We start from the raw sequence: 25,788 nt of genomic DNA, 5'->3' as shown, positions 1-25,788 counted from the left end.
TCTCAAAAGCCAGTTTCTTCACTTTGGTAAAGAAATGGGTAAATACTATTTTCCCTTCAAAGAATTGTTATGAGGAATATAAGGCCATGGATTAGAATTTATTTTTCAGGGAGAGCACACAATTCCAATATGACTTTTATTCAGCTGTAAGGTATTATTACTGCAATTGTTACTTATCACAGTTGTACATACTTATCAGAAGAGGAGAATAGCTACCTCTTACACCTGTTAACACATCATTAGTAGGCTGCAAAGAAGCTGACTCGTCAGAGAAAATGAAGACATAGCTAATGAGTTTGCTGTTACTCTGATTTTCATCTCAGAGATGCTTCAGATGTTTCAGATTTGGGGAAAAGCCATTCGAGAACATTGTGTTGTAGAAAATAAAATATGTAGGAAGTATATGAGGTTCCCTTCTTTTCCTCCTCCTGGGGAGTTTATGTCCCCCATAGAACCCACAAATTAGAGTTCCTATATCTTAATTCCTACTGTTATTTTTATCATTAACCCCACACACACCAAAAAACTAAACTATTAGCATAAGAGAAATAAGATGAATTTACTCTGAGGTAAAATATTTGGTCACTCTGCAGGAAATCTGAGCAATTACAAAGTCACCTGAAAAAGAGGAGTTTCTCAGACTTTTAAGATGTGAATAGAATCTAACAATATATAACCTAATTGAAAATGTGACTAAAAGAGTACAAATATCAATCGGAATGAAAGAAAATGGCATAATTGGGCATAAAAGCAGGGAAAAGGAGACTACAAACAAAGGTTGACAAGACTAATGCAAGTTCTGCTTAGTGGAGAAAACTTACCTGAGGCATCCTAGAATTCGATTCCTACAGCCCTGCCATCACTGCTGTGGAAATGGCACATTGGGCTCCCTTAGCACAAACATTCCATTACTCTTTGTCCTGGCTCCATGACTGGTTTGTCATTAAGCAATGGAAAGGGTTCCCCCCCCCTCCCCCAGTGGGGATTAGAGTGAAAGAGATCAGGACTACGGAAATCCTTATGAGTTATAAACCCCGTGGGTGGGGTTAAGAAGCGTGGCTTCAGTTTGAAAAGCACACCGGAGTTTAAACCTAGTAATGTATACTCTACCCTCAGGTCCCCAAAATCCAAAGGCAATCATCATTGTTCAATCACAGTATCACATTTCTTTCCAAAAAGTGATCCACAATATATTCATATATGACCAAATGGAGCATATATGTATTACATCTGAAACGCATTAGGTGATTATCTTCGTTAAAAGAAAAGAACGAAACCTCCCAGAAGAAGGGAGTTTAAATTTTTTGCCCAGTGACCTGTTTGACAACATAGAACCACTGCCTGGCCTGGGAGAAGGATAGACTCCACAGTGAAGATAATTTCTGTCCACTAGTGAGGGTTTGAGAGCCAACTGCAGGCACTAGTACTAGTTGTGCACCTCTGTTCTAAGAAAATAGACTTAGCAAGTTAACAACTTTCACAGCATACCTATCATAGCCACAGAACCTATTGAACCTATCATGGTGCCACGTACATAGCAGCCTCAACAAATATCAGTTGAAATAATAATTCTTAGGCAATTTGCTTAAGGGCCCCTCTGAAAAATATAAGAATGGTAAACGTACCTACCTCGTAAGTTCCTGAAGAGGTTTAAATGAGTTAATTGCTGTAAGGTGCTTATATGCCCGACAAATAGTAAACTCTTATTAGGTGTGTTAAATTAAGATTAATCCATTACAACTGGTGATGTGGAACGTGAAAGTCATGATCTCAAGTATTTCTATTTCCACCACATTTTATAGTTTCAATGTAATTTATACTTTAAAAGTAATTTCAACAAAGAAATAAATAAAACTCCAGTTTACGAAGTCTGAAAAACACTAAGGTTGTTTTTATGGACTAACAAAACAGTTGATGAACAATTTAAATGTCTGAATGCATATTTATCATCCTTGTTTCTGTAAGAATGTTGTTTAATTTTTTAAAATTAAATGTATTGGTTAATTTTCACATAATATAACCGTAAACTCAAACTTTGGTCCCCTTCTTCCATTTATTTTGCAAGCCTGAAACTGCAATTTGATAATTAGTAGCACATATAATATTCTTTATAAACACCAAATTTAAATTTCCACACTATTAACTACTGAACTCTTAACCATTATCTTCAATATTGTGAGCATCTTCTCTTTTAGTCTACTGCTTAATGGAGTGATTTTGCATTAGTACATTATTTGGGAAATATTAGTTCTATATATCTTTACTTGGTTCATATGTGAAATATGAAGTATAATATACTGTACTTTTGATTATTTTCAATAAGCAGATCGGTAGACATTTATTACTCCAAGTATAACTATTACCCTTGAAGTCTGTACAACTTGGATGCTTTTTGGTACTTAATACCTTGCTTTTAAACTATTATGATAGCCCCATAATTTATTTCTTTGCTTCTAATCTCTTCCTCATTAAGTCCAACTTCTGGACTCAGATCAAAGTGATCTAACACAACAACAAACAAACAAAAATGTCAATTCCCTATCTAAAAATCACCCATAGTCCTCTGTAGTCTGCAATACGAAATCTACATTTCTCATGTAACATGAAAGGACCAGTAAATCCACTGCTGGCTGATCACGTGAGGCTCACTCCTGGAGTCCTTTGCTCTTGCTGTTTCCTCTGTTACCTTTGCCTATAACATTGTTTGCTCCAGATATCCATTTGGCTCAACCCCTCATCTCCGTAGGTTTTTACACTTCCGTTATCTTCTACAGCTTCTGATCACTCCACTTCAAATGACAACCCACCCCCTACACTTCCTATATGGATATCTGAAGTCTATTTTCATATGGATATTTCCTATTAAGTCTATTATCAGATATCCATATAGGGTATCTGAATCCATATCAGATATCCTATAGGATATCTAAAGTCTATTTTGAAACACACACACCAATCACTACCACCACCACCAGTTTAAAAGCTTCTTTGTATTTATTTATTTATTTATTTTTATTATTATTATATTTAAGTTTTAGGGTACATGTGCCCAATGTGCAGGTTTGTTACATATGTATCCATGTGCCATGTTGGTGTACTGCACCCATTAACTCGTCATTTAGCATTAGGTATATCTCCTAATGCTGTCCCTCCCCCCTCCCCCCACCCCACAACAGTCCCCGGAGTGTGATGTTCCCCTTCCTGTGTCCCTGTGTTCTCATTGTTCAATTCCCACCTATGAGTGAGAACATGTGGTGTTTGGTTTTTTGTCATTGTGATAGTTTACTGAGAATGATGGTTTCCAGTTTCATCCCTGTCCCTACAAAGGACATGAGCTCATCATTTTTTATGGCTGCATAGTATTCCATGGTGTATATGTGCCACATTTTCTTAATCCAGTCTATTGTTGTTGGACATTTGGGTTAGTTCCAAGTCTTTGCTATTGTGAATAGTGCCACAATAAACACACGTGTGCATGTGTCTTTATAGCAACATGATTTATAGTCCTTTGGGTATATAGCCAGTAATGGGATGGCTGGGTCAAATGGTATTTCTAGTTCTAGATCCCTGAGGAATCGCCACACTGACTTCCACAATGGTTGAACCAGTTTACAGTCCCACCAACGGTGTAAAAGTGTTCCTATTTCTCCACATCCTCTCCAGCACCTGTTGTTTCCTGACTTTTTAATGATGGCCATTCTAACTGGTGTGAGATGGTATCACATTGTGGTTTTGATTTGCATTTCTCTGATGGCCAGTGATGATGAGCATTTTTTCATGTGTTTTTTGGCTGTGTAGATCAATGGAACAGAACAGAGCCCTCAGAAATAATGCCGCATATCTACAACTATCTGATCTTTGACAAACATGACAAAAACAAGCAATGGGGAAAGGATTCCCTATTTAATAAATGGTGTTGGGAAAACTGGCTAGCCATATGGAGAAAGCTGAAACTGGACCCCTTCCTTACACTTTATATAAAAATTAATTCAAGATGGATTAAAGACTTACATGTTAGACCTAAAACTGTAAAAACCCTAGAAGAAAACCTAGGCAATACCATTCAGGACATAGGCATGGGAAAAGACTTCATGTCTAAAACACCAAAAGCAATGGCAACAAAATCCAAAATTGACAAATGGGATCTAATTAAACTAAAGAGCTTCTGCACAGCAAAAGAAACTACCATCAGAGTGAACAGGCAACCTACAAAATGGGAGAAAATTTTCGCAATGTACTCATCTGACAAAGGGCTAATATCCAGAATCTACAATGAACTCAAACAAATTTACAAGAAAAAAACAAACAACCCCATCAAAAAGTGGGTGAAGGACATGAACAGACACTTCACAAAAGAAGACAGTTTAAAAGCTTCTTAAGGCTGAATCCTTGGTGCCTGGCATATAATAAGGGCTTAGTAAATATTTGTTGAATAAAGGCTGAATGAGTGGATAAATGGATAATTATTGGGCCATATAGCTCAATGTTTTTACCTTATTCTTTATGTTTCCAAAACTATAAATTACTTGCTTACCCCAAACATGATATGTTCTCTCATGCCGTGGTAACTTACACATATTTATAAAAAACGTGTAAGTTATCAAGGCATGAGAGAACATAGCATGTTTGCTGTGTTTCCTGCCTCTCTATTCAGTTAACATGGAATCTATTCATTTATTTAGCAAATATTTTTTGCGTGCCTGTTATGTGTTGGGCATGGTGCCAGGAACTAGGAATACAGCAGTTACTAATACAGATAACGTTCCTGACCTCATGAAGCTGCTATTGTATTAGGGAGATGATGGATATTGATGACTACCATAAAGGAAAGAAAGTGATGCTATAGAAGGTAAATGGAGGATGGAGAGAGGTGCAATTTAAACAGACACTCCAGGAGGCTTCTTTGTGGAGGAGATATTGATGCTAAGACTTCATAGTTGAGAAAAAAAGCAACCTTGGAAGGAAGAAGGAAATCTTCGTCACAGGAAAAGGAAAGAGACTGTGTGCAAAAGCCCTGAGGCAGCAAACATTAAACAGCTCCTTTGATATAAACCTAACTTTTTGCTGCCTAGCTCCTAGTTTTTAAAATTGAGTCCTCTATCCACAATGATCTCTTACCAAAATACAAAAGTAGAGGAAAGGCTGAGTTTTCAAACACCTTCTCTAAGTGTCATGATCCTTCAGGCTAACTTAAGTCTTCCTATATGCTCACATTTTACCTTGTATATTAGGGTATTTTTTACATAATATTATAGTAACTTGTTTGTTTTTTTCTCTACAAGACAGAATGTTCTTCGAAGATAGGGACCATATCTTTTCATCTTTGTGCTAGTAGACCTAGCACAGTGTCTAGTACATAGAATGCAAACAATAATTGTTTGAGTAAACAAATGAATGTAGAAAGATTTAAGAAAATAGGCAAGAATCATAGCATCAGAACTACAGTAACTTCCAATCTTCTTGCAGTTTCTTTTCATTCAAGAGAATATGTCTAAACCTTGATCAAAATCTTCTATGGCTAATGAACGTTTTACTAAAACTCTAAAATCTTTTAAATTTCCCAGTTTCTCAAAGTCGGTGTGTAAATTATTTTACTCTAGTTTGCATGGAGACAATTTTAAAAGAGTGTTTTTTCTCTGTAGTCCTTGAGCAGCCATTTGACCAAATAAATTTTATTTTATAATCAATAAAAGTCAAAAGAATACCTTTTGAAGAGGTATAAATGGGATCACCCATTTATACCTCTAAATGTTAATCTCAATGAACATTTTGGAGGATATTTTTAAGATTTATTATTCATTTGATGTTTTCTTAAAGGATGTTTGATGTAGGTGGACAGAGATCTGAGAGAAAGAAGTGGATTCACTGCTTTGAAGGCGTTACATGCATTATATTTTGTGCTGCACTTAGTGCCTATGACATGGTCCTCGTGGAAGATGAAGAAGTGGTAAGTCTAAAGGAAAAACAAAGCCAGGGTTAAGAGTAATCTTTGTGCTTTTCAGTAGTACTACCACATTGCCCAACTCATGAAGGTTTGCCAAAGATTTATGTTAGTTCCAGATCCTTGTTCATGATGCTCAATATTCACATATTGCAAATAATAATCCTACCCATTCTCATTTCTGATACCTAACAGAATAGAATGCATGAAAGCCTTCACCTGTTCAACAGTATCTGTAATCACAAGTATTTTTCAACAACCTCCATTGTCCTGTTCCTCAACAAAAAAGATATCTTTCAAGAAAAGGTAACCAAGGTGCATCTTAGTATCTGCTTTCCAGAATACACCGGTAAGATTCTTTTCTTTTAGTTCCTTAGAAATAAATTTTTGTATAAACATATATTTCCTATCTGGATCTTGGCATTTAGTACTTATGAGGATGAGGCTTATGATCATTTTTGAGTCATCTTTATGATCCAAACTGGAAAAAAAAATCTTACGAATAAAGAAGAACCCTCTCTACATTGTCCACATTAAAGCAAAACCCTAATAAAATAAATTGGAAGGGGTTAGATGGACCAGGGTTGCTACTCTATAGACTTTATCAAATGACATTGGAACCCAAATTGTCTTCAAAATTATAACAGGAATGCAAATCTTATTCAAAATTGGAATTTTAAATGTATGTCCTACTGAAACCTTGTAATTCTATAGTAGATCTCAGAGGCTCTTCAATGTCTGAGTTGTTTCTAGAGATACAGCATGAATGAATTTGAGAATGAATAATGACATCTTCATTTTCTGGTTTTCGTGGATCCTGGAATTTTAGTGCTAATCCTGTTAGTCAGCGATTGTAAATGTGAAATCCCACAGAAGGGCTGTTTCTCCTTCAGAAAGAATTTTTTTTTTGTAAATAGTTGGATATTCCATTGGTAATAAAATTACATAAGAAGAAAATTTATTTTACTTTTTTGAGATGGAGTCTCACTCTGTCGCTCAGGCTGTAGCCTTTGCCTCGTGGTTCAAACGATTCTCCTGCTTCAGCTTCCCGAGTAGCTGGGACCACTGGTGCACGCCACCATGCCCAGTTAATTTTCGTATTTTCATTAGCGATGGGGTTTCACCATGTTTGCCGAGGCTGGTCTTGAATCCTTGACTTCAAGTGATCTGTCCACCCTGGCCTCCCAAAGTGCTGGGATTACAGGTGTGAGCCATTGCACCCAGCCATATTTATGATTTAAATAAAAATACAAATCCAGTTTTACCACTTAGGTGCATAAGGTTGCCCAGATGTTACTAGGAGCATGGCATTTTATCAAAACAAATACTTACATTGGTCAACCTACAATTAGGGCTTATATCTTTTTTCTGTAATTACAAATATTTATAATATATGCATACATTTATCATGTGATTAAATATAATAATATATTTTGCATATTACAAATAATATTCAAATATATTGAATATTACTAATTAAATATAAACTCATAATTAAAGGTTTTATATATATAACAGGACTTATTTCTTAGAGCAGTTTCTAGTGTACAGAGAAATGAAATGTTTCAACAGAAAGTACAAACAGTTCCCATGTACTTTCTTTCCCGTCCCCTCCTACAGTTTCTCTATTATTAGAGAAGTGCTTTGGTGTGGTACATTTGTTACAATTGATGAATTGTATTGATGAATTTATATTAACACATCTTACATAACTAAAGTCCATCTTTTTTTTTTTTTTTTCTTGAGATGGAGTCTCACTCTGTCGCCCAGGCTGGAGTACAGTGGCGTGATCTCAGCTCCCTGCTACATCTGCCTCCTGGGCTCAAGCTATTCTTCTGCCTCGGCCTCCTGAGTAGCTGGGATTACAGGTGCACACCACCACGCCCAGCTAATTTTCTGTATTTTTAGTAGAGACAGGATTTCACCATGTTGGCCAGGCTGGTCTTGAACTCCTGACCTCAGATGATCCACCCACCCTCCCAAAGTGTTAGGATTACAGGTGTGAGCCACCATGCCCTGCCAAGTCCATCATTTAATTAGGGTTCACTCTTTATGTTGCACTGTTCTATGTGTTTTGCCACATGCAGGTCATGTATCCAGCATTACAGTGTTATACAGAACAGCTTCACTGCCTTAAAAATCCCCTGTGTTCCTGCATTCATGCCTTCTCCCTCCTCACACTCCTGGCAACCACTGATCTTTTTATTGTTTTTATCCTTTTGCCTTTTCCAGAATGTAATATAACTGGAATCATATAACATGGAGCATTTTCTTACTGTCTTCTTTCATTTAGCAATATGCATTTAAGTTTCCTCCATGTCTTTTTATGGATTGATAGCTAATTTTTTTTTATTTCTAAATTAATATTCTGTTCCTTAAACAAACCACAGTTTATCCTTTCAGCTACAGAAGGACATCTTGGTTCCTCTCAATTTTTGGCAATTACGGAAAAAGATGCTATAAACATCCATGTGCAGGCTTCTGTGTAGACATAAGTTTCTAGGTAAATGCCTAGAAGTGTGATTGCTGGATTGGATGGTAAGACTATCTTTAGCTTTGTAGGAAACTGCCAAATTGCCTTTCAAAGTGACTGCACTATTTTGCATTTCCACAAGCAATTAACTCCTATAACTCCATGCGCTTACCAGAATTTGGTATTGCCAAGTGTTTTGGATTTTAGCCATGTTATGTGGCTTTAAAGCTTGTCCCTCATGGAATTTTGTTTCTAGTTACAATAAAGTAGGAAACAAAGACTTATTTCTTTAGAAAGTCTTTATGCTACTGCTCTATCCTGTGTCAAGTCCCCATAAAGCATATTCTGTTATGAAGCCCATCAACAGGTCATTTTTAGTAGTCCTGTATTTTGTAGCCTACTTGCTTTATTTCTGCCTTTTCCCAACTGATTCATTGTATGTCCTGCTATTGGACGGAAGTTTCTCAAGCAGAGCCTTCATTATATTACTGCTATATAACACATCAGTCAAGAGTACCTCTCTATAGCCTTTTATATCTCATCCTAACTCCTTTATTTTGTTAGTAACATAGTCTATAATCTAGCCCATAATATCTATTCTACTTGATTTCCTACAATTCCTCTACAAAAATCTTTCATTTCTATCGAACTAGATTCTTCAAAGCTCAATCTGTTTCCCGACCCTACCCTCAAGTCTAGTGGTACAATTCTCACTTTCACTTTTTTGTTTTCACTTACTTTTCTCTGTTGTAGCTACCCCTCAAAGTCTAGCTCAAATACCATCTCCTTCTGCGCCCTAGTCATCTACCTTTTCCATTCTTTTTCTCTTTTAATTTGTATAAAAACACCCATACCCTTACCCACAAACACACACACAGTATTTCATGTATACGTAAGTTTGTATCACTCACTTTGTTTTATAAATATTTTGGGATTTCTACTGTATTGTGAGCTTTTTGATGCAAAGTCTACCTTTTAGCCACCAGGAGCTCCCAAAGGGGTGAGCATAGTTCCCAGCACCCTGATAATTGACCCTTGCCTTTATGATTTTGCAATACTTAGTATATCAAAGTAAAATCCTAAAACTTGCTGATATTATTTATAGCCTATTCTTTGTAACATACGATTAATCTTTATCTCTTCAAATATTTTGTTTAACAAGGGCCAAATACATTTGAAGATGCAGGAAACTACATCAAGAACCAGTTTCTAGACCTGAATTTAAAAAAAGAAGATAAGGAAATTTATTCCCACATGACCTGTGCTACTGATACGCAAAATGTCAAGTTTGTGTTTGATGCAGTTACAGATATAATAATCAAAGAGAATCTAAAAGACTGTGGCCTTTTCTAATCAACCATTTTCTCTTCCACTCTTGCTCACGTATGCTTTTCAAAATATAGAAGAAAAGGTGCTGTGTGATGTGTTTAGTTTGAATAGACATTAACTTATCTAGATGTATAACTAGCATTGTAAAGCAAAAGTTTTCCCACAAAAATATTTATGTATTATCATCTATATCTGGATCAGTTTAAATTTCTTTGGAATATGGGGAATGGGAGTACCTTTGATGTCCTTATATTTAAAAATTAATATATTTTGGTAACTGTAACAGTACATATCAATGACACTGAATTTTCTTGGAAATAAACTTCTACATGTGGCCTATTTTTAGTCATAGAATAATGAAAAAATATGGAATAATATTATTTCCATTAGCCAGATTTTGAGAGGCATTCATTTTTGTTGATAATGTAACCATGCCAGTACTATAGAGACTTTTTTTTTTTTTTTTAAGAGACAGGGTCTCATTGTGTTGCCCAGACTGGAGAACAGTGGCACAATCATAGCTCACTATGGCTTCTAACTCCTCAGCTCAAGCAATCCTCTCACCACAACCTCCTGAGTAGCTAGGTCTACACGTGCATGCCACCATGCCCAGCTAAGTTTTTTGGTTTTTTGTGAGGTTTTTTTATAGTAACAGTGTCTCACTATGTTGCCCAGCCTGGCTTGAACTCCTGGCCTCAGGTGATCCTCTCTTCTCAGCCTCCCAAAGCCCTGGAATTACAGGCATGAGCCACGGCTCTTGGCCTGGAAAGTCTATTTTAAAAGGGCATGAGGCATTTATTAGTCAATTACCCCTCTGTTAGGCAGTTGCAAATGAAATGTTCTCTATACATTTCTTTGTTAATAGGAAATTACATTTGCAAAATAAATATATTCAATTTTATGTCCTACATTATTTTCTTTAAAAAATCATTAATGCTGAATTTACTCTTGGAGTTGAAAATTTCAATAATTTATTTATTTATTTGCACTACCCTGGTTGAAGAGAGGGGGAAGTATATGGTCAAATACACAATATAAGGCTTTATAAGTGAATAATAGTTTTTAATGGAACGCCCATTCCCCACATTTTATTCCAGATTGGCATGGAACATGATTACAACTGATGACCACATGGGCTTTGGGATGATAACTCTGGACTTCAAGGGAGAAAAATAATTTGATGTTTTAGTGCTCATGTATTTTGTGTTTTGTGAATACGAAGCGGGAAGGAAGAACACGTAGATTTTTAGAAGATATATGTTGAGCTCCTCCGTTGGTGCTGTATGATCCATTCTAACTATCATATTTTATTCTAATGGTCAAAGTCTACTTTTTAAAAAACCAAGTTGGTGCTTTACAAACTAAATCATGTTATTTATGAAGATTACAGGTGATTTTTTTTCTTTTTATAAATTGTCTACCGTTTGCAATACTTTATTTATTTATTTATTTATTTTGAGACAGGTTCTCACTCTCTTGCTCAGACTGGAGACCAGTGGCCCAATCTCAGCTCACTGAGACCTGTGCCTCCCAGGCTCAAGGGATTCTCCCGCCTCAGCCTCCCAAGTAGCTGGGATTATAGGTGAATGCCATTAGTGTTCAGCTTATTTTTGTATTTTTAGTAGAGACAAGGTTCCACTATGTTGATTAGGCCGGTCTCAAACTCCTGACCTCAAATGATCCACCCGCCTCGGCCTTCCAAAGTGCTGGGATTACAGGCATGAGCCACCATGCCTGGCCCTGCAAAACATACTTTTAAAGCATGTCTGGGCTGGGAGCGGTGGCTTATGCCTATAATCCCAGCACTTTGGGAGGCCAAGGCCGGTGGATCACGAGGTCAAGAGATCAAGACCATCCTGACCAACATGGTGAAACCCCATCTCTACTAAAAATACAAAAATTAGCTGGGTGTGGTGGCACGCACCTGTAGTCCCAGCTACTCGGGAGGCTGAGGTAGGAGAATTGCTTGAACCCAGGAGGTAGAGGTTGCGTGAACTGAGATCACGCCACTGCACTCCAGCCTGGGCAACAGAGTGAGACTCCATCTAAAAAAAAAGCATATCTCACTATCATTTATCCTTCTATACTTCTGGAAAATGATATATAGTCAGAATATTAGGTCAGCTTATTAGATTTATGATGACTCTTAAAAATATTTAATTAAATTCTTATAAGCTAGGTGAGTTGCAGGGAACATAAGTTAAACAATTTGCCAAACTGTGGTTTAGGTGGATTTAGATAATTCTGTCTCTCAGTGTTGCTACTTCATTTTTCTATGACATGTTTTCCTTCTAAACACATAAAGATAATAATAACTCAATGAATAATCTTCACTAAAGTGCCTGTGGCCTTTTTTCCCAAAAACACAAAGCAATTATCAACAAATACAGTCAAATTTTTGAAATTATATTAAAAAATTAATTTGAAATTCCAAGATATCAAGCACACATGAAAAAAAGCATGAGCAATCATTTAGTTCAGGCATTCCATAAAGTTTTCTAGCTAAGAATCACTATCTGTATGACAACCATCCAAGATTTTGCTAGAAGACATTCAATATTATGAGATTTTAAATAAATATTACAAATATTATATTTCATTCATCGCTTTGTCTTTCCTCCCTTCCCACTCTACTTCAACCTGTTTTCTTCCATAAGTGTGAAGAGACTCTTCCATAAAGGAAAATATATCATTTGAAATGTTACTGACTTAAGTTTAGGATTCATTTTTTAGACAATGTAGGTGGAAAGGGTGGGGTCAGAAATGCTTCAATTTGCCTTTCGAAAGTACATAACTCTTGACCTCGTGATCTGCCCACCTCAGCCTCCCAAAGTGCTGGGATTACAGGATTACAGGTGTGAACCACCACGTATCTACTAAAAATACAAAAATTAGCTGGGTGTGGTGGTGCATGCCTGTAGTCCCAGCTGCTTGGGAGGCTGAGGCAGGAGAATCAGTTGAACCTGGAAGGTGGAGGTTGCAGTGAGCCGAGATCATGCCACTGCACTCCAGCCTGGCAACAGAGCGAGACACCATCTCAAACAAACAAAGTACATAACTCATTTTGCCCTGTGCACAAAGTGACAGGCATAAATATTTACTTCGGAAATATTGTTCTCTGAGAACATTAAACAGTACGTTAAATGACCAAAATGAAAATAGAAGTTATCTTGAATTATTTTTAAAAAAGAAAACTGTTAAATTCCTCCCAATATTATGATTTCACTTAAAGAAGTTTTCTTCATCATCACAAATATTGCCATGCTAAATAATGAATTCTAATTAAGAAAAGAGAATGTTTAGTAAAGAAAAAAATTAAATAGATGTTTGTATTAATTCTTTAATGATTGCAACCTTTAAAATGTAATTATTTCAGATTTCACTTTTAAAATTTTAATATAAAAAGTTAGAGTAGAAGCACAGCATTTGGGGCTAGTTTTTAAATACAACAAAATAAAATACGGAAAAGTTTTATTCTACCCTGAAGAAACTTCCACTGAGAACAGTAATGTTGGTTAAAATGAAAACATGCATTTCAAGCTGAGCCTCAGGCTTCTATCTGTGCAGTCGGTTCCCTTGCTTTTTGCAGTTGCTGCTCAGTCACATGCTCAAACAAACAAACAAAAATGAATGCCACTCAAACTCGCTCAAACATGATTATAATGCCAACACACAGCACTACCTCAGAAACAAGATGTGGGCTTATATACAATGGGGTCATTAACAACCAACCCTCACAGCGATTTCCCAGAAGCATCAAATGGCCAATAGGTTAGACTTTGCATCCTGGGATTAGTGACTAGTGAGTTAAATAAAGATATACTTTTGTGTCAAAATATGGAAGTGGCCGGGAGTGGTGGCTCACGTCTGCAATCCCAGCACTTTGGAAGGCCGAGGCAGGCAGATCACCTGAGGTCAGGAGTTCCAGACCAGCCTGACCAATATGGCAAAACCCCATCTCTACTAAAAATACAAAAAAATTAGTCGGGCATGGTGACGCACACCTGTAATTCCAGCTACTTGGGAGGCTGAGGCAGGAAAATCACTTGAACCCTGGAGGTAAAGGTTGCAGTGAGCCAAGATTGCGCCACTGCACTCCAGCCTGGGTGACAGAGTGAGACTCTGTCTCAAAAAAAAAAAAAAAAAATATATATATATATATATATAAATACACACACACACACACACACACACACACACACACCTTATGGAAGCAATCAACTCCACAAAGATGCTATATGGAAAAGGGGTTTCAAATTCTGTGGAATCACCAACATTGACTATGAATATCCAATATCCTATTGGTTAAAAAAAATTATGAACAAATATACTCTTAATAATAGACTTAATAATAGTTTTATTAAAATATCACATAAATAGCAAACTATTTTCTCAGGCCATAGGCCTGTCCTAATACCAATTTCCTACCGGATACGTCTTCTTATTTACTTACAAAATGTATTTTTAAACACTTGCAGAAAATGACTTAGGCTTGACTTAACCAAATACTTTAGAGGTGAGGAAAAATACATCTTTTGTGTTGATTTATGTGTCTTTACTATGTTATACACTTCAGAATTAGTAGACCCATGAGTTAAAAGGTATGACTACTAAAAATAATATGAATGTAAGAATTATGGAAGAAACTGAGAATCCTCTATCTTAGAAAAACTTTAAAAACAGGAAAAACAACTCTCTGGCATGGAGTAAATATTAACAAGATAATCCTAATATAACCAATTGAAGCCCCCTTTCCATTAATGCCTTTCTGACGTTCTTACAAACCAATCTATAGCCACATGGGGGCACACTTACATCACAGGTTTTTCCCTTCAACTATTAAAAACAATACATCTAGATGACCAATAACTTCAGTGAAACAAATACTAAAATCTTGTTAAGAATCATAATATATTTTTTGCCTTTAACTCAGTAGTATATGATAACATTCTAAAAACATAATATGTAATATTTTAGTCAAGTTTATGATTAACAAAGCTAGTGAAGCTGCTCCAAATTTGTAGAGTGTTACACAGATATATGGTTCTTTTCAGGATCTTCTTACTTTTTTGGTCATTTTCTAACTGCTGTTTTAGTCTAAGTAATTATTACTTTTGTAAAATGTGTCTTTCAGTTCATCTGTATTGTGCTTAAAATCTTGATCTGCTCACAGAGACTAGTAGGAGAAATATAATTTGATGCCTGACAACTGTGTTTTGTGATTTGTAATCAATTGACTGCTTGCTAATGTATATCTTTTCAGCAAATCAAAGTGAAATCCCATTCTGCTAAAACATTAACCATTCCATTATTCTGTTTATTATAACTTTTTCCCAATGACCACTCCACCAAATCAAGAGGAAAATGAGTGCTCTGTGACATTTTTCTTTATCACCACTGCTGCAACCAGCACATTTTTTTCATTAATAATAGCACCGTTTTTATTTTAAGCCACATTTGTCACACTAGTTAAGTGATCAATAGAGTCAAATGAAAGAAAAAGGAAATCAAAAGACCCTAATTTAATTCATGGGGGACAGTAATGGCCTTCTAATTATTACACCTTTCAGATAAGGAAAAATATATGAGACACAGGCAAAGCCAGTATTTTATGTGAAAGATATTTATATTTTCTAAAGTCGTCAGATTGGAACAAAACCAAGCACACATATGTGATTGAAAATATTTTCTTTCAAAGTATACTGCTGTAAGTTTTCTCCTCTGAAAGAGAAAAATGATCAAGTATTAATTGCATTACAATATCAAAATTAATGGAGAATACTTACATTCAATACATTAAAAGCCTTACCTGGGAGAAAAGAACTAGATGATTGTGCTTAGAGTTAGCATAAGAAAGTTTATCATATAAAGCACCCTATGGAATGCCAAAGAAAAAGATAATGTGGGCTACAGTCATCTTATTCATTAAAAGTCTGAATAATTTATTACACTTAAAATATTGGTATACAAGTGTACATTTATATAAAGCACAAAGTAGGTGAGATAATTTACCAGCAAAAGAAACAATTTCACTTCCTCAGGAGTTAGAGGTCCGTGAGTCTGTCAGTCCACCTGAATCCACAAATGCTTAGCCTCTATTCAAGAAATAATCACTTAACATTTTTATTCCCACATATGGTGTGCACTACGATACATGTGGCAGAATAGCATAATCGTCTACACTTTTGGAAAAAAAAGGCAGAGAATTGTATAATAAAAACGTACATAGGCCAGGTGCAATGGCACACATCTGTAATCCCAAAACTTTGGGAGGCCGAGGCAGGAGGATTGCATGGGCCCAGGAGTTCAAGATGAGCCTGGGCAACATAGTAAGACACTGTCTCTATTAAAAACACAAAAACTTAGCAGAGCATGTTGGAATGTGCCTGTTGTCTTCAGCTACTTGGGAGGCTGAGGTAGGAGGATAGCTTGAGGCCAGGAGTTTGAGGTAGCAGTTAGCTATGATAGTGCCACTGCACTCCAGCCTGGGAGACAGAGTGAGACTATGTCTTAAAAATAAATAAATAAATAAATAAATAAATAAATAAATAAATAAATAAATATGTATAAAAAACAGACACAAATGCTTATTTCATCTTCACAATTATGTTCCTTTTCATATTTAAAAAAGAACAAATAATACTGTGACAGGGCTCATGACATGTACCCCAAAATGTAGCACTTTGGCATTTGAGAAGACAGCTTAAATAGGAAGGTCTCTGTGACTTTGTCTCACCATTCTTCCCTGAAGTAGGCCATAAAAGAATTCTCTGACTTTTCTTTAAAATAGGTCAGAAAGCCCTCATTCTAGAGGGATACTTTCTATACCAAAAGGAAAGAAATAAAGACACAGAGACACCGATAATAATTTGAACAGGCCTTGCTAATGTCCCCCTAGCTTATTACCATTAGATCATGCCCTCTTTCATTCAATCACACTTCCACATAACTGTTGTACTAGTCCATTTTTCATACTGCTATGAAGAAATGCCCAAGACTGCGTAATTTATAAAGAAAAAGAGATTTAATGGACTCACAGTTCCACATAGCTGGGGAGCCCTCACAGTCATGGCAGAAGGTTAAGGAGGGGCAAAGGCCTGTCTTACATGGCAGCAGGCAGGAGAGCATGTGCAGGGGAACTGCTCTTTATAAAACCATCTCGTGAGACTTATTTACTATCAGGAGAATAGCATGGGAAAAATCCACCCCCATGATTCAATTACCTCCCACCAGGTCCTTCCCACGACACCACAGGGATTACGGGAGCTACAATTCAAGATGTGATTTGGGTGGGGACACAGCCAAACCATATCAACTGTCCAGCCTTCATTCAACGTAAGCATTAAAACACACAGTTTTCCCTGCTTCTTTGGGTCTTAATTTCTGAAGACTCCTGTGTCACATAAATCTTGTATTAAATTTGCATGCCTTTCTCTTGTTACCCTGTCTTTTGTTATAGAGGTTTCAGCCTTGAACCTAGCTACAGATGAGGAAAAGATACTGCTTTTCTCCCCTACAACTGCTTGATGATCTAAAGCCACAGCCATGCTGCTTTGCTGTGCTTTTCCTAGGATGTTCTTTACCTTAAAATAGTAGTAGAAGCACATATGCAGTTATATTTTGGACTCTGCACTCCTAAAAGGCTTCATTAAAGTTAGATTCCAACAGCAAGTCACTAATCCAGTATTTCATTGTAAATCTGTAGCAAAAAGTTCCCCTGAACTATATTGTCCCTCCTGGGACAGGTGACACAGTCACTGTAGGGAAGACTGGGCTATGTTTGAGGACTTAATTTTAAATCCCAGTTTGAGCACCAACCTGCTGTGAGACATTGAACAATTGTTTATTTTAGGTGGTAATTTTTCTTACCTATGAACAAACAGAGTAGATTAAACAACCACCACAGACCACAGACCAACATAAACTCAGCTTCTGACTCAGCAATTTCTTTTGAAAACTGATGCCAGAGTAAGCTTGTCTTAACTCTTATTAAAAGAAAACAAAAGAGGAAGAGGAACGGTATGCAAAAGATTTTTAATGAACATTTAAAATATGACTTTTATGTTTAAAAATTGTGATTTCCTTTTCATTTTAGGTTTAAACTGAAGGCTTAAAAGTGTTATTTATTCCTGGGGAAAAGAACCAGATATCAAATGATGCCCCTAGGAAAGATTTCACAAGGGCAACATTTCATCGTTAAGCCTGGTAGATCATCTCCTGTCATCCAAGGGAGGGAAAATGAGTTAATGTATAAACATTTTATTAAAGAATAATGTAAAAACTTGGTAAGTTACCATCACTGAATTGAACGCATAAATGGGCCAATATATGTTAGCTCCCAAAAATCGTAATGAAAATAATAAAGGTAATTTTTAAAGGAATAATGTGGCATTCATTCATACCCATAGTGTCTCACATATGTAAGAGAATTAAAAAGTATTTCCTAAATTAATAAATGATGAGTCCATATTTTCCATAGTGACCTCTCAGCCTGAAATGGAAATGTTCCAAACTTCAATATCCCTGTCAATATAGGTCTACATTCCCTGCATAGCTGGTTGCCTAAAAGTAATAGTTAAATTTTGTTTTTTAAAACTCCTAGAAGCTGAGATCATTTCTGGGTTAAAATAAAGTTTCAGGAGTGCAGGTACTCAGGGAAAGTGGCCTTGATTTCACATGTTCAGTCCTTTGCAGGATCGAAGTCCACTTGCAGGATTATCTGCCAGGACTGCCCCCTCCCCTACAAGCCCTGTTGGCACCTACTCATTCTTCAAATCTTAGGCTAGAGTTCACTTCTTAAGACAAGGTTCTCAGGCCGGGCGCGGTGGCTCACGCTTGTAATCCCAGCACTTTGGGAGGCCGAGGAGGGCGGATCACGAGGTCAGGAGATCGAGACCACGGTAAAACCCCGTCTCTACTAAAAAATACAAAAAATTAGCCGGGCGTGGTGGCGGGCGCCTGTAGTCCCAGCTACTCGGAGAGGCTGAGGCAGGAGAATGGCGTGAACCCGGGAGGCGGAGCTTGCAGTGAGCCGAGATCGCACCACTGCACCCCAGCATGGGTGACAGAGCGAGACTCCGTCTCAAAAAAAAAAAAAAAAAAAAAAGACAAGGTTCTCAAACTTCACGGAAGAGAAGTTCATTCGCCTGTATATACTTCTACTGTACTTCTACGGGTCTTCATAATTTTACTTTTTTTTTTTTTTTTTTTAAGAAGAGTCTTGCTCTGTCACCCAGGCTGGAGTGAAGTGTTCTGATCTTGGCTTTACTGCAACCTCTACCTCCTGGATTAAAGTGATTTTTGTGCCTCAGCCTCCTAAGTAGCTGGAACCACAAGCACACACCACAGTGCCCAGCTAATTTTAGTATTTTTAGTAGAGATGGGGTTTTCCCATATTGGCTAGGCTGGTCTCAAACTCCTGGTCTCAAGTGATCTGTCCCTCTTGGCCTCCCAAAATGCTGAGATTACAGGCATAAGCCACCACATCTAGCCCGTAATTTTACTCTTTACAACTTATTAAAGTTTACAAAGAAATATTCATGTGTGTAATTTTTCAACTTATTTTTATTTCTTCATATTACTATGCATTCCCTGAGAGCAGAGACCAGATATGGGTTTTTCCCCACCTGCTCTTTACTCAAAATGAAACTTAATGAATGAATGTGAATTAATAAAAAAATTAGCCAATGATTGTTTACCAAGGTCTCCTGGAGAGCTTCCTTATTACTCTTGACTTCCAGAATGCCAACTTCCCTGGTTTTTCTGCTATATCTCATGTTTCTTCTCCTCAAGCTTCCCTGGTCATCATGTAAATGTTAGTATTACTAAAAATATTCACTAGACCATTTTCTCTTCTCATTCTATACATTCTGAGAAATCTTAAGTCTTTCATGGCTTTATTTTTTTTTTAGACAAGGTTAGCCTCTTGATTCCTACATGCATATATCTTAACTGTCTCTTCAAACATATACAGACAAATAAAACTCAACGTTTCAAAAAAAAACAAACAAACTACGATTTATTACCTCCAAGTCTATCCCTCCTCTTAGTTATTCAAGCTGGATTAGTTTTTATCCTTCTTCTTTTTTTTTTTTTTTAACTGACACAGTTTCACTCCTGTTGCCCAGGCTGGAGTTCAGTTGCACAATCACTGCTCACTTCAGTCTCGACTTCTCGGGTTCAGGTGATCCACCTTAGCCTCCCAAGTGGCTGGGACCATGGGTGTGCACCAGCACGCCTGGCTAATGTTTTTTTTCTTTTTTTATATTTTTAGTAGAGACTGTGTTTCAGGCTGGTCTTGAACTCCTGGGCTCAAGTGATCCACCCACCTTCGCCTCCCAAAGTGCTGGGATTAGAGGCATGAGCCACTGCACCTGGCCTATTCTTTTCTTTCACATTTCAAATTATTCAACATGTTTTGTTTATTCTATATTCTCATTCTAAATTTTTTTTAATGATCTGCTTTTCTCCATCATCACTGCCCCTTGTCTTGTTCATCTCTCTTGCAGAGATTCCTGAAACACCTTCTTAAACTGTCCGGCGGCCTCCACTCTTGCCACTTCCAGTGTTTTCAGCCAACTACCAGATGCTCTTTCTAAAATGCAGAGCAATTACATGACACAACTTCCAATGCTTCCATGGTTCTCTAATGCCTATAAGAACAATGTCCAGCTGCCATACTGTTTAAATGTTCTTAACGACCTGGCATCTTTTTACCTTGCTAGCCCAATCTTTTACTTTTATAAATACAATGGCAAACATCCTCTCTCAGAACATTCTTCTTCTCCCTGTTGGTTGACTGACTAACTCAACCTTTAGGTTTTTACTTTTTTAAGAAGTGCTCCCTTTACCAGCCGGTTCTTGGCTGACCGTCCTATGTGATCTCTGACCAACTTGTACTTCCTTCTTCATAGGCCTTATCACTATAACAAAGTCAAGTAAATCTCTGTGACTAGTACACGAAACAGACAATCCACATTTAAATAATGTTACACATATGTAACAGAGCATGTGTATGTATGTGTATGTATGTAGGTGTTAAGGTTCTCAGGTCTGTATTAATGCTGTTGGTGGGAAAGGGAGGAATAATAAAAATGTCTAAAGAAAATGATGTATTATGAGTAAAAGGCCATCATTTTTTTTCTAGCCAATTCAGACTTTTAAAAAATCTTGAGTACATTTGGTAAAATTTCCAGTTGGTAAGCTTTACACATTTATTTTATATTCCAAATAAAGCTACATAAATGTCAGCAATCTCTGTTCTCCCAAAGCCATTCACCTAATTTCACTGGTGTCAACAAAAGTTATACACGCTTCTAGAAAGAAAACCAGACCCTTCACTATTCAAAGAAATAATGGTAGAATCCTAAAGTCATATTAAAGAAAGCAACACAACCCTTGCCTTTGCCACCTGATAGATGATTCTGTAAACAGAGATCCACCTCAGTGTCTCAGAAGGCTTGAGGTAAGATTGCTGAACTGAGGGCAGACATACAAGTCAAGTGGATTTTTAGTCTTTTGATAACAAAGTGCAGCACATCAGAAAGCTCTGTAACTATTTATCTGTCCATTATATAAGAAACACAAGACCGGGTGAGGTGGCTCATGCCTGTAATCCCAACACTTTGGGAGGCCGAGGCAGGTGGATGACGAGGGCAGGAGATTGAGACCATCCTGGCCAACATGGTGAAACCTGTCTCCACTAAAAAACAAAAAAATTAGCCGGGTATGGTGGTGTGCGCCTGTAGTCCCAGCTACTCGGGAGGCTGAGGCAGGGGAATCACTTGAACCTGGGAGGCAGAGATTGCAGTGAGCCGAGATCATGCTACCGCACAGCCTGGCGACAGAGTGAGGCTCCGTCTCAAAAAAAAAAAAAAAAAAAGCACGAATCTTGAAATGTCTTTAGGAGCATTTTTTCAGTCTAACTGCTTGCAAAAGCAGATTTATGACATATGAAGCACTGTCCTTAGAGCAACAAAATACAATAGTAAAGGAACCAACCTTCAAAATCCTTAAACATTTTGTTTTATAGCTTTTAAATTATATTTTTACAATAAGTACAGTGTGATCTATTTAAATATACCACTCTATTTTTAATAGTCTTTTTCCCTAACTATCTTTGAGCCTTCCAAGGATAGCCTTTGTCTCTTTAATGTCAGGACAGATTATGAACTGTTTACTCAACCACTTTACAAACCTAAAACATATTTTCACCAAAATATCAGTACTACATTAAAGCTAGTAACAACCTCTACTATAAATGACCACTGTCTGTAATATTCGAAGAGATAACAAGGCATATATACCTGATTAAAGTTTTATCACAGAACTTTGGAAAATGCTTACACTTCAAACCTTGCAATATAACTTGGGTAACTAACAAACAGGTTAATGACTTTCTAATGTCTACAATTATAAGTAGATAACAGGGGAACTCTTATTTGTAGTTTTTTGTAATATGAATGTATTTTTTCCTTTGAATTTCTTACATTTATATTACATTTTATATATATATATATATATATATATATTTTTTTTTTTTTTTTTTTTTTTTTTTTTTTTTTAGAACAGAGCCTCACTCTGTCGCCCAGGCTGGAGTGCAGTGGTGCGATCTAGGCTCACTGCAACCTCTGCCTCCCACGTTCAAGCAATTCTCCTGCCACAGCTTCCCAAGTAACTAGAACTACAGGCGTGTGCCACCATGCCTGGCTGATTTTTGTATTTTTTCCTTTTAGTAGAGATGGGGTTTCACCATGTTGACCAGCTGGTCTCGAACTGCTGACCTCAAATGATCCACCCACCTTGGCCTACCAAAGTGCTGGGATTACAGACAGGCATGAGCCACCATGCCCGGCCTAAAATATTTTTGTATAAAAGAGTTTTCCTCAATGAAATGTACAAGAATATATTTAGCCATTTATGAGAGATTTCTATTGAAATTCAATAGACTCTTGAGGAAGTTTAGCAACTATGATTTTAATACTAAAATTATGAATGAATATTCATGGCTTCATGCTAAGGGAAGTAAAAAAGTCAAGTTCAATAAAAATTTCCTGTGCACCTATTTTTTAGATGTATATATCTGAAGAGTATGATCATTTTTATTAATCAAAACATTATATATGTACATATATAGATATATGTGTGTATGAGTGCACACCATGCGTGTGTGTGTAACTTAGGGAAGTCATCATAAAATTTTCAAGTTTCTTCTATTATCCTTCCTTAAACTTATAAATTCATCAAGCCTAGCTACTTCAAGGGTTTTGTGTTCTATCTGTAAAGCATCAAGTTGCTGAATGTAGTCAACTACATCAGCTCATGCTTCATGAAAATCTAAAACGTTTTTGCCAAATATATAAGTGTTTTCTAAAAAATTAACTAGTAAAACCTAGCATTTACTTAGTCCTTTTCAAGCTCACAAATTTAAGTCTAATTGATTGAGGGTTGTACCTTTCTTTGTACACAATTCATGGAGTTTCATTACTGAAAAATTGAATTAAAAACTTCTCACAGATTCAATAGATTTCTACTTTTCCTATACTCAGTCTATGCTATCTCTTAGTTGTATTTAAATTCCAAAAATGTGGTTAGTGTCACTTTCTATTTTAAAAGAGGTTTGAAGGGGCAAATTTTTCCCCATGCGTAATAACCACACCAAATTGCAACCAGCTTGGAATTTATTGAGCTCAGAACATGAATGGTGAATGTACACAATTTGACTTTCTGATGATCATGTAATAGTCTACAAAATGCATTGTGATATTTACCTGCTGAAACAATGTTTCCACTTTGAAAGTCTTTTTTTTTTTTTTTTTTTTTTTTAGCCTAAATAAAATCTTACTCCATGAGAGGACTATCTTCAAACTCTGTCTCGGCAGAGGCCCAGCAGATGTCTGTTTATATTACCTTTGTGATCTATGATAACAAAATGCCCAGCTGAGCTCATAGCATTTTATGAGTGTTCCAAACCCAGGAGGTTGGCATATTAAATACCCACATACTATTTGTGACATTACTCTCTAACCATCAACTGATGAAGGACATTAGGGTTGCATGGGAAACATGTTTTAGTTTAAATCACTTCATCGAGTAGCTCATGTAGGGCCATATTTTATTAAGATTCCAACAAGAGATGTCATGAAGCGAGCAAGTATAACTGAGTATAAATTTTGACAGTAAAAACTCTCTGTAGATATGCAAGTTGTGTAAGCAGAATATAACAAAACTTGGATCCAGAACTCAAAGGACATTATTTATTTTTAACACCTGCCTACATAGGGGATTTTTTTTTTACTAAATAGAGTGTTTTTAGACTATAAGGGGGATTTGTTCCTTTTAAACCCTGGTATCTTAAAGCATAAGAATAGTAAACTGTGTTATAGACTATTCTGTCTTCTGAGGCAGAATATTTTCAACATAGTTTATCCCTTTCTTAGTGTCTTGTAATCATTATGATGAACAATAATTACTATGTCATGCAATAATAGTCGGAGTTTCAATGTAGGCATATGGGTTTCATTTTATTCATTGTTATAGGAACTTATGTATATGAGGAGCTAAAGTTAGTCAACAGGAGCAAAAACGCCCTTGCTTTTAAAGACAAAAAAATAAGAGGAACATCCTCTCCAGTGTGGAGAGATTATAAATAGAGAAGAGTAGTGCCAAGTAAGGGTTCTTCAGTTAGACATCTGGGCTAATATCTTAGCTTTCTCACTTATTAGCTGTGCAGCTTAGAGTGAGGCCCTTAACTCTTCAGTATCTGCATCTATAAAGTGAGGAAAATAGTAACAGCTACTGCCCAGAATACAGAAATGAATGAGATAATGTGTGTGGAATGCTCAGAAGAGTACCTGGTGCCTGGTACATGGTAGAGATTAATAATTATTAATGCAGGGGGCAGTTAACATGTAATTATTATGTTTATGATAAAAATATAAAGAGGTTTGTGGGGGGATTTTGTCTTTTTTTTGTTTGTTTGTTTTGAAATGGAGTCTTGATCTGTTGCCCAGGCTGGAGTGCAGTGGCATGATCTTGGCTCACTGCAACCTCTGCCTCCTGGGTTCAAGCAATTCTTGTGCCTCAGCCTCCTGAGTGGCTGGGATTACAGGTGCAGGCCACCACACCCAGCTAATTTTTTGTATTTTTAGTAAAGATGGGGTTTTGCCATGTTGGCCAGGCTGGTCTCAAACTCCTGACCTCAGGTATCTGCCGATCTTGGCTTCTCAAAGTGCTGGGATTACAGGCACGGGCTACCACTCCCAGTCAAAATATAAAGAGGTTTTGTAGTATAGCAGGTGATCTGGTTGGAGAAGGGGAAGGGATTTGAAGAAAATAGAGGTAAAATGGAAAGAGATTCAGAAGAAGCATCCTCTAAGAAGTTAACATATTGATTAAAAGAATGATCTGACAGAATTTTTTCTATCTATTGCAAATATTGGTTCATCTTACCAGTAACATCTGACTTTAGCAATTCTTATTCCATCTTTACCATAATTATATTTGATAATTATATTCATTGGGTATGCCTATGGATTATTTTTATTCACTAATTTATTTGTTCATCTATCCTCTATCCATCCATCCACTAATCCATTTATTTATTCATTGAATTTTTTAATAAATAACTATATGAATGGGCACCTTAAAAGTTACTGTGTAATGATTAAGATTCAATATGAGGTGTCTGTACTCATACTGAGACAACAAACACTCAACCTAACATGCTGTAGACTGAGTACTTGTGTTCCCCAGAAATTCATATGCTGAAGCCTAATCCCCACTGAGATAGTATTTGGAGGTGAGGTCTTTGGGAGGTGATGAGGTCATGAGAGCGGAGGCTTCATGAATGGGATTAATGCCATTATAAAAGAGGCCCCAGAGAGATTCCTCACCCCTTCCACCATGTGAGGACACGGAGAGCAGGCAGCCTAGTATGAACAGGAAGTAGGCAATACCAAATCTGCCAGTACCTTGATCTTGGACTTCCCAGCCTCCAAAGCTGTGAGAAATCAACCTCTGCTACTTATAAACCACCCAGTCTGTG

At 36.8% G+C, this 25,788-nt stretch overlaps 1 protein-coding gene across 1 annotated transcript in view; it reads left to right on the top strand.

The window, feature by feature from the left end:
- Positions 1-9,803, top strand: part of GNAT3 (G protein subunit alpha transducin 3) — a 55,212-nt gene extending 45,409 nt beyond the window's left edge. Inside the window, exons 6-8 of the mRNA XM_003252183.2 lie at positions 5,818-5,947; positions 6,137-6,290; positions 9,577-9,803. Of these exons, the coding sequence (XP_003252231.1) occupies positions 5,818-5,947; positions 6,137-6,290; positions 9,577-9,767 (475 nt within the window). The 3' untranslated portion in view covers positions 9,768-9,803. The remainder of the gene's footprint in view (positions 1-5,817; positions 5,948-6,136; positions 6,291-9,576) is intronic.
- Positions 9,804-25,788: the final 15,985 nt, after the last annotated feature.

Source organism: Nomascus leucogenys, chromosome 11 (genome assembly GCF_006542625.1).
Source record: "Nomascus leucogenys isolate Asia chromosome 11, Asia_NLE_v1, whole genome shotgun sequence".
In the NCBI taxonomy this organism is placed as follows: Eukaryota; Metazoa; Chordata; class Mammalia; order Primates; family Hylobatidae; genus Nomascus; species Nomascus leucogenys.
The sequence above is the reverse complement of the archived record's forward strand: the minus strand, read 5'-3'. Positions and strand labels throughout refer to the sequence as shown.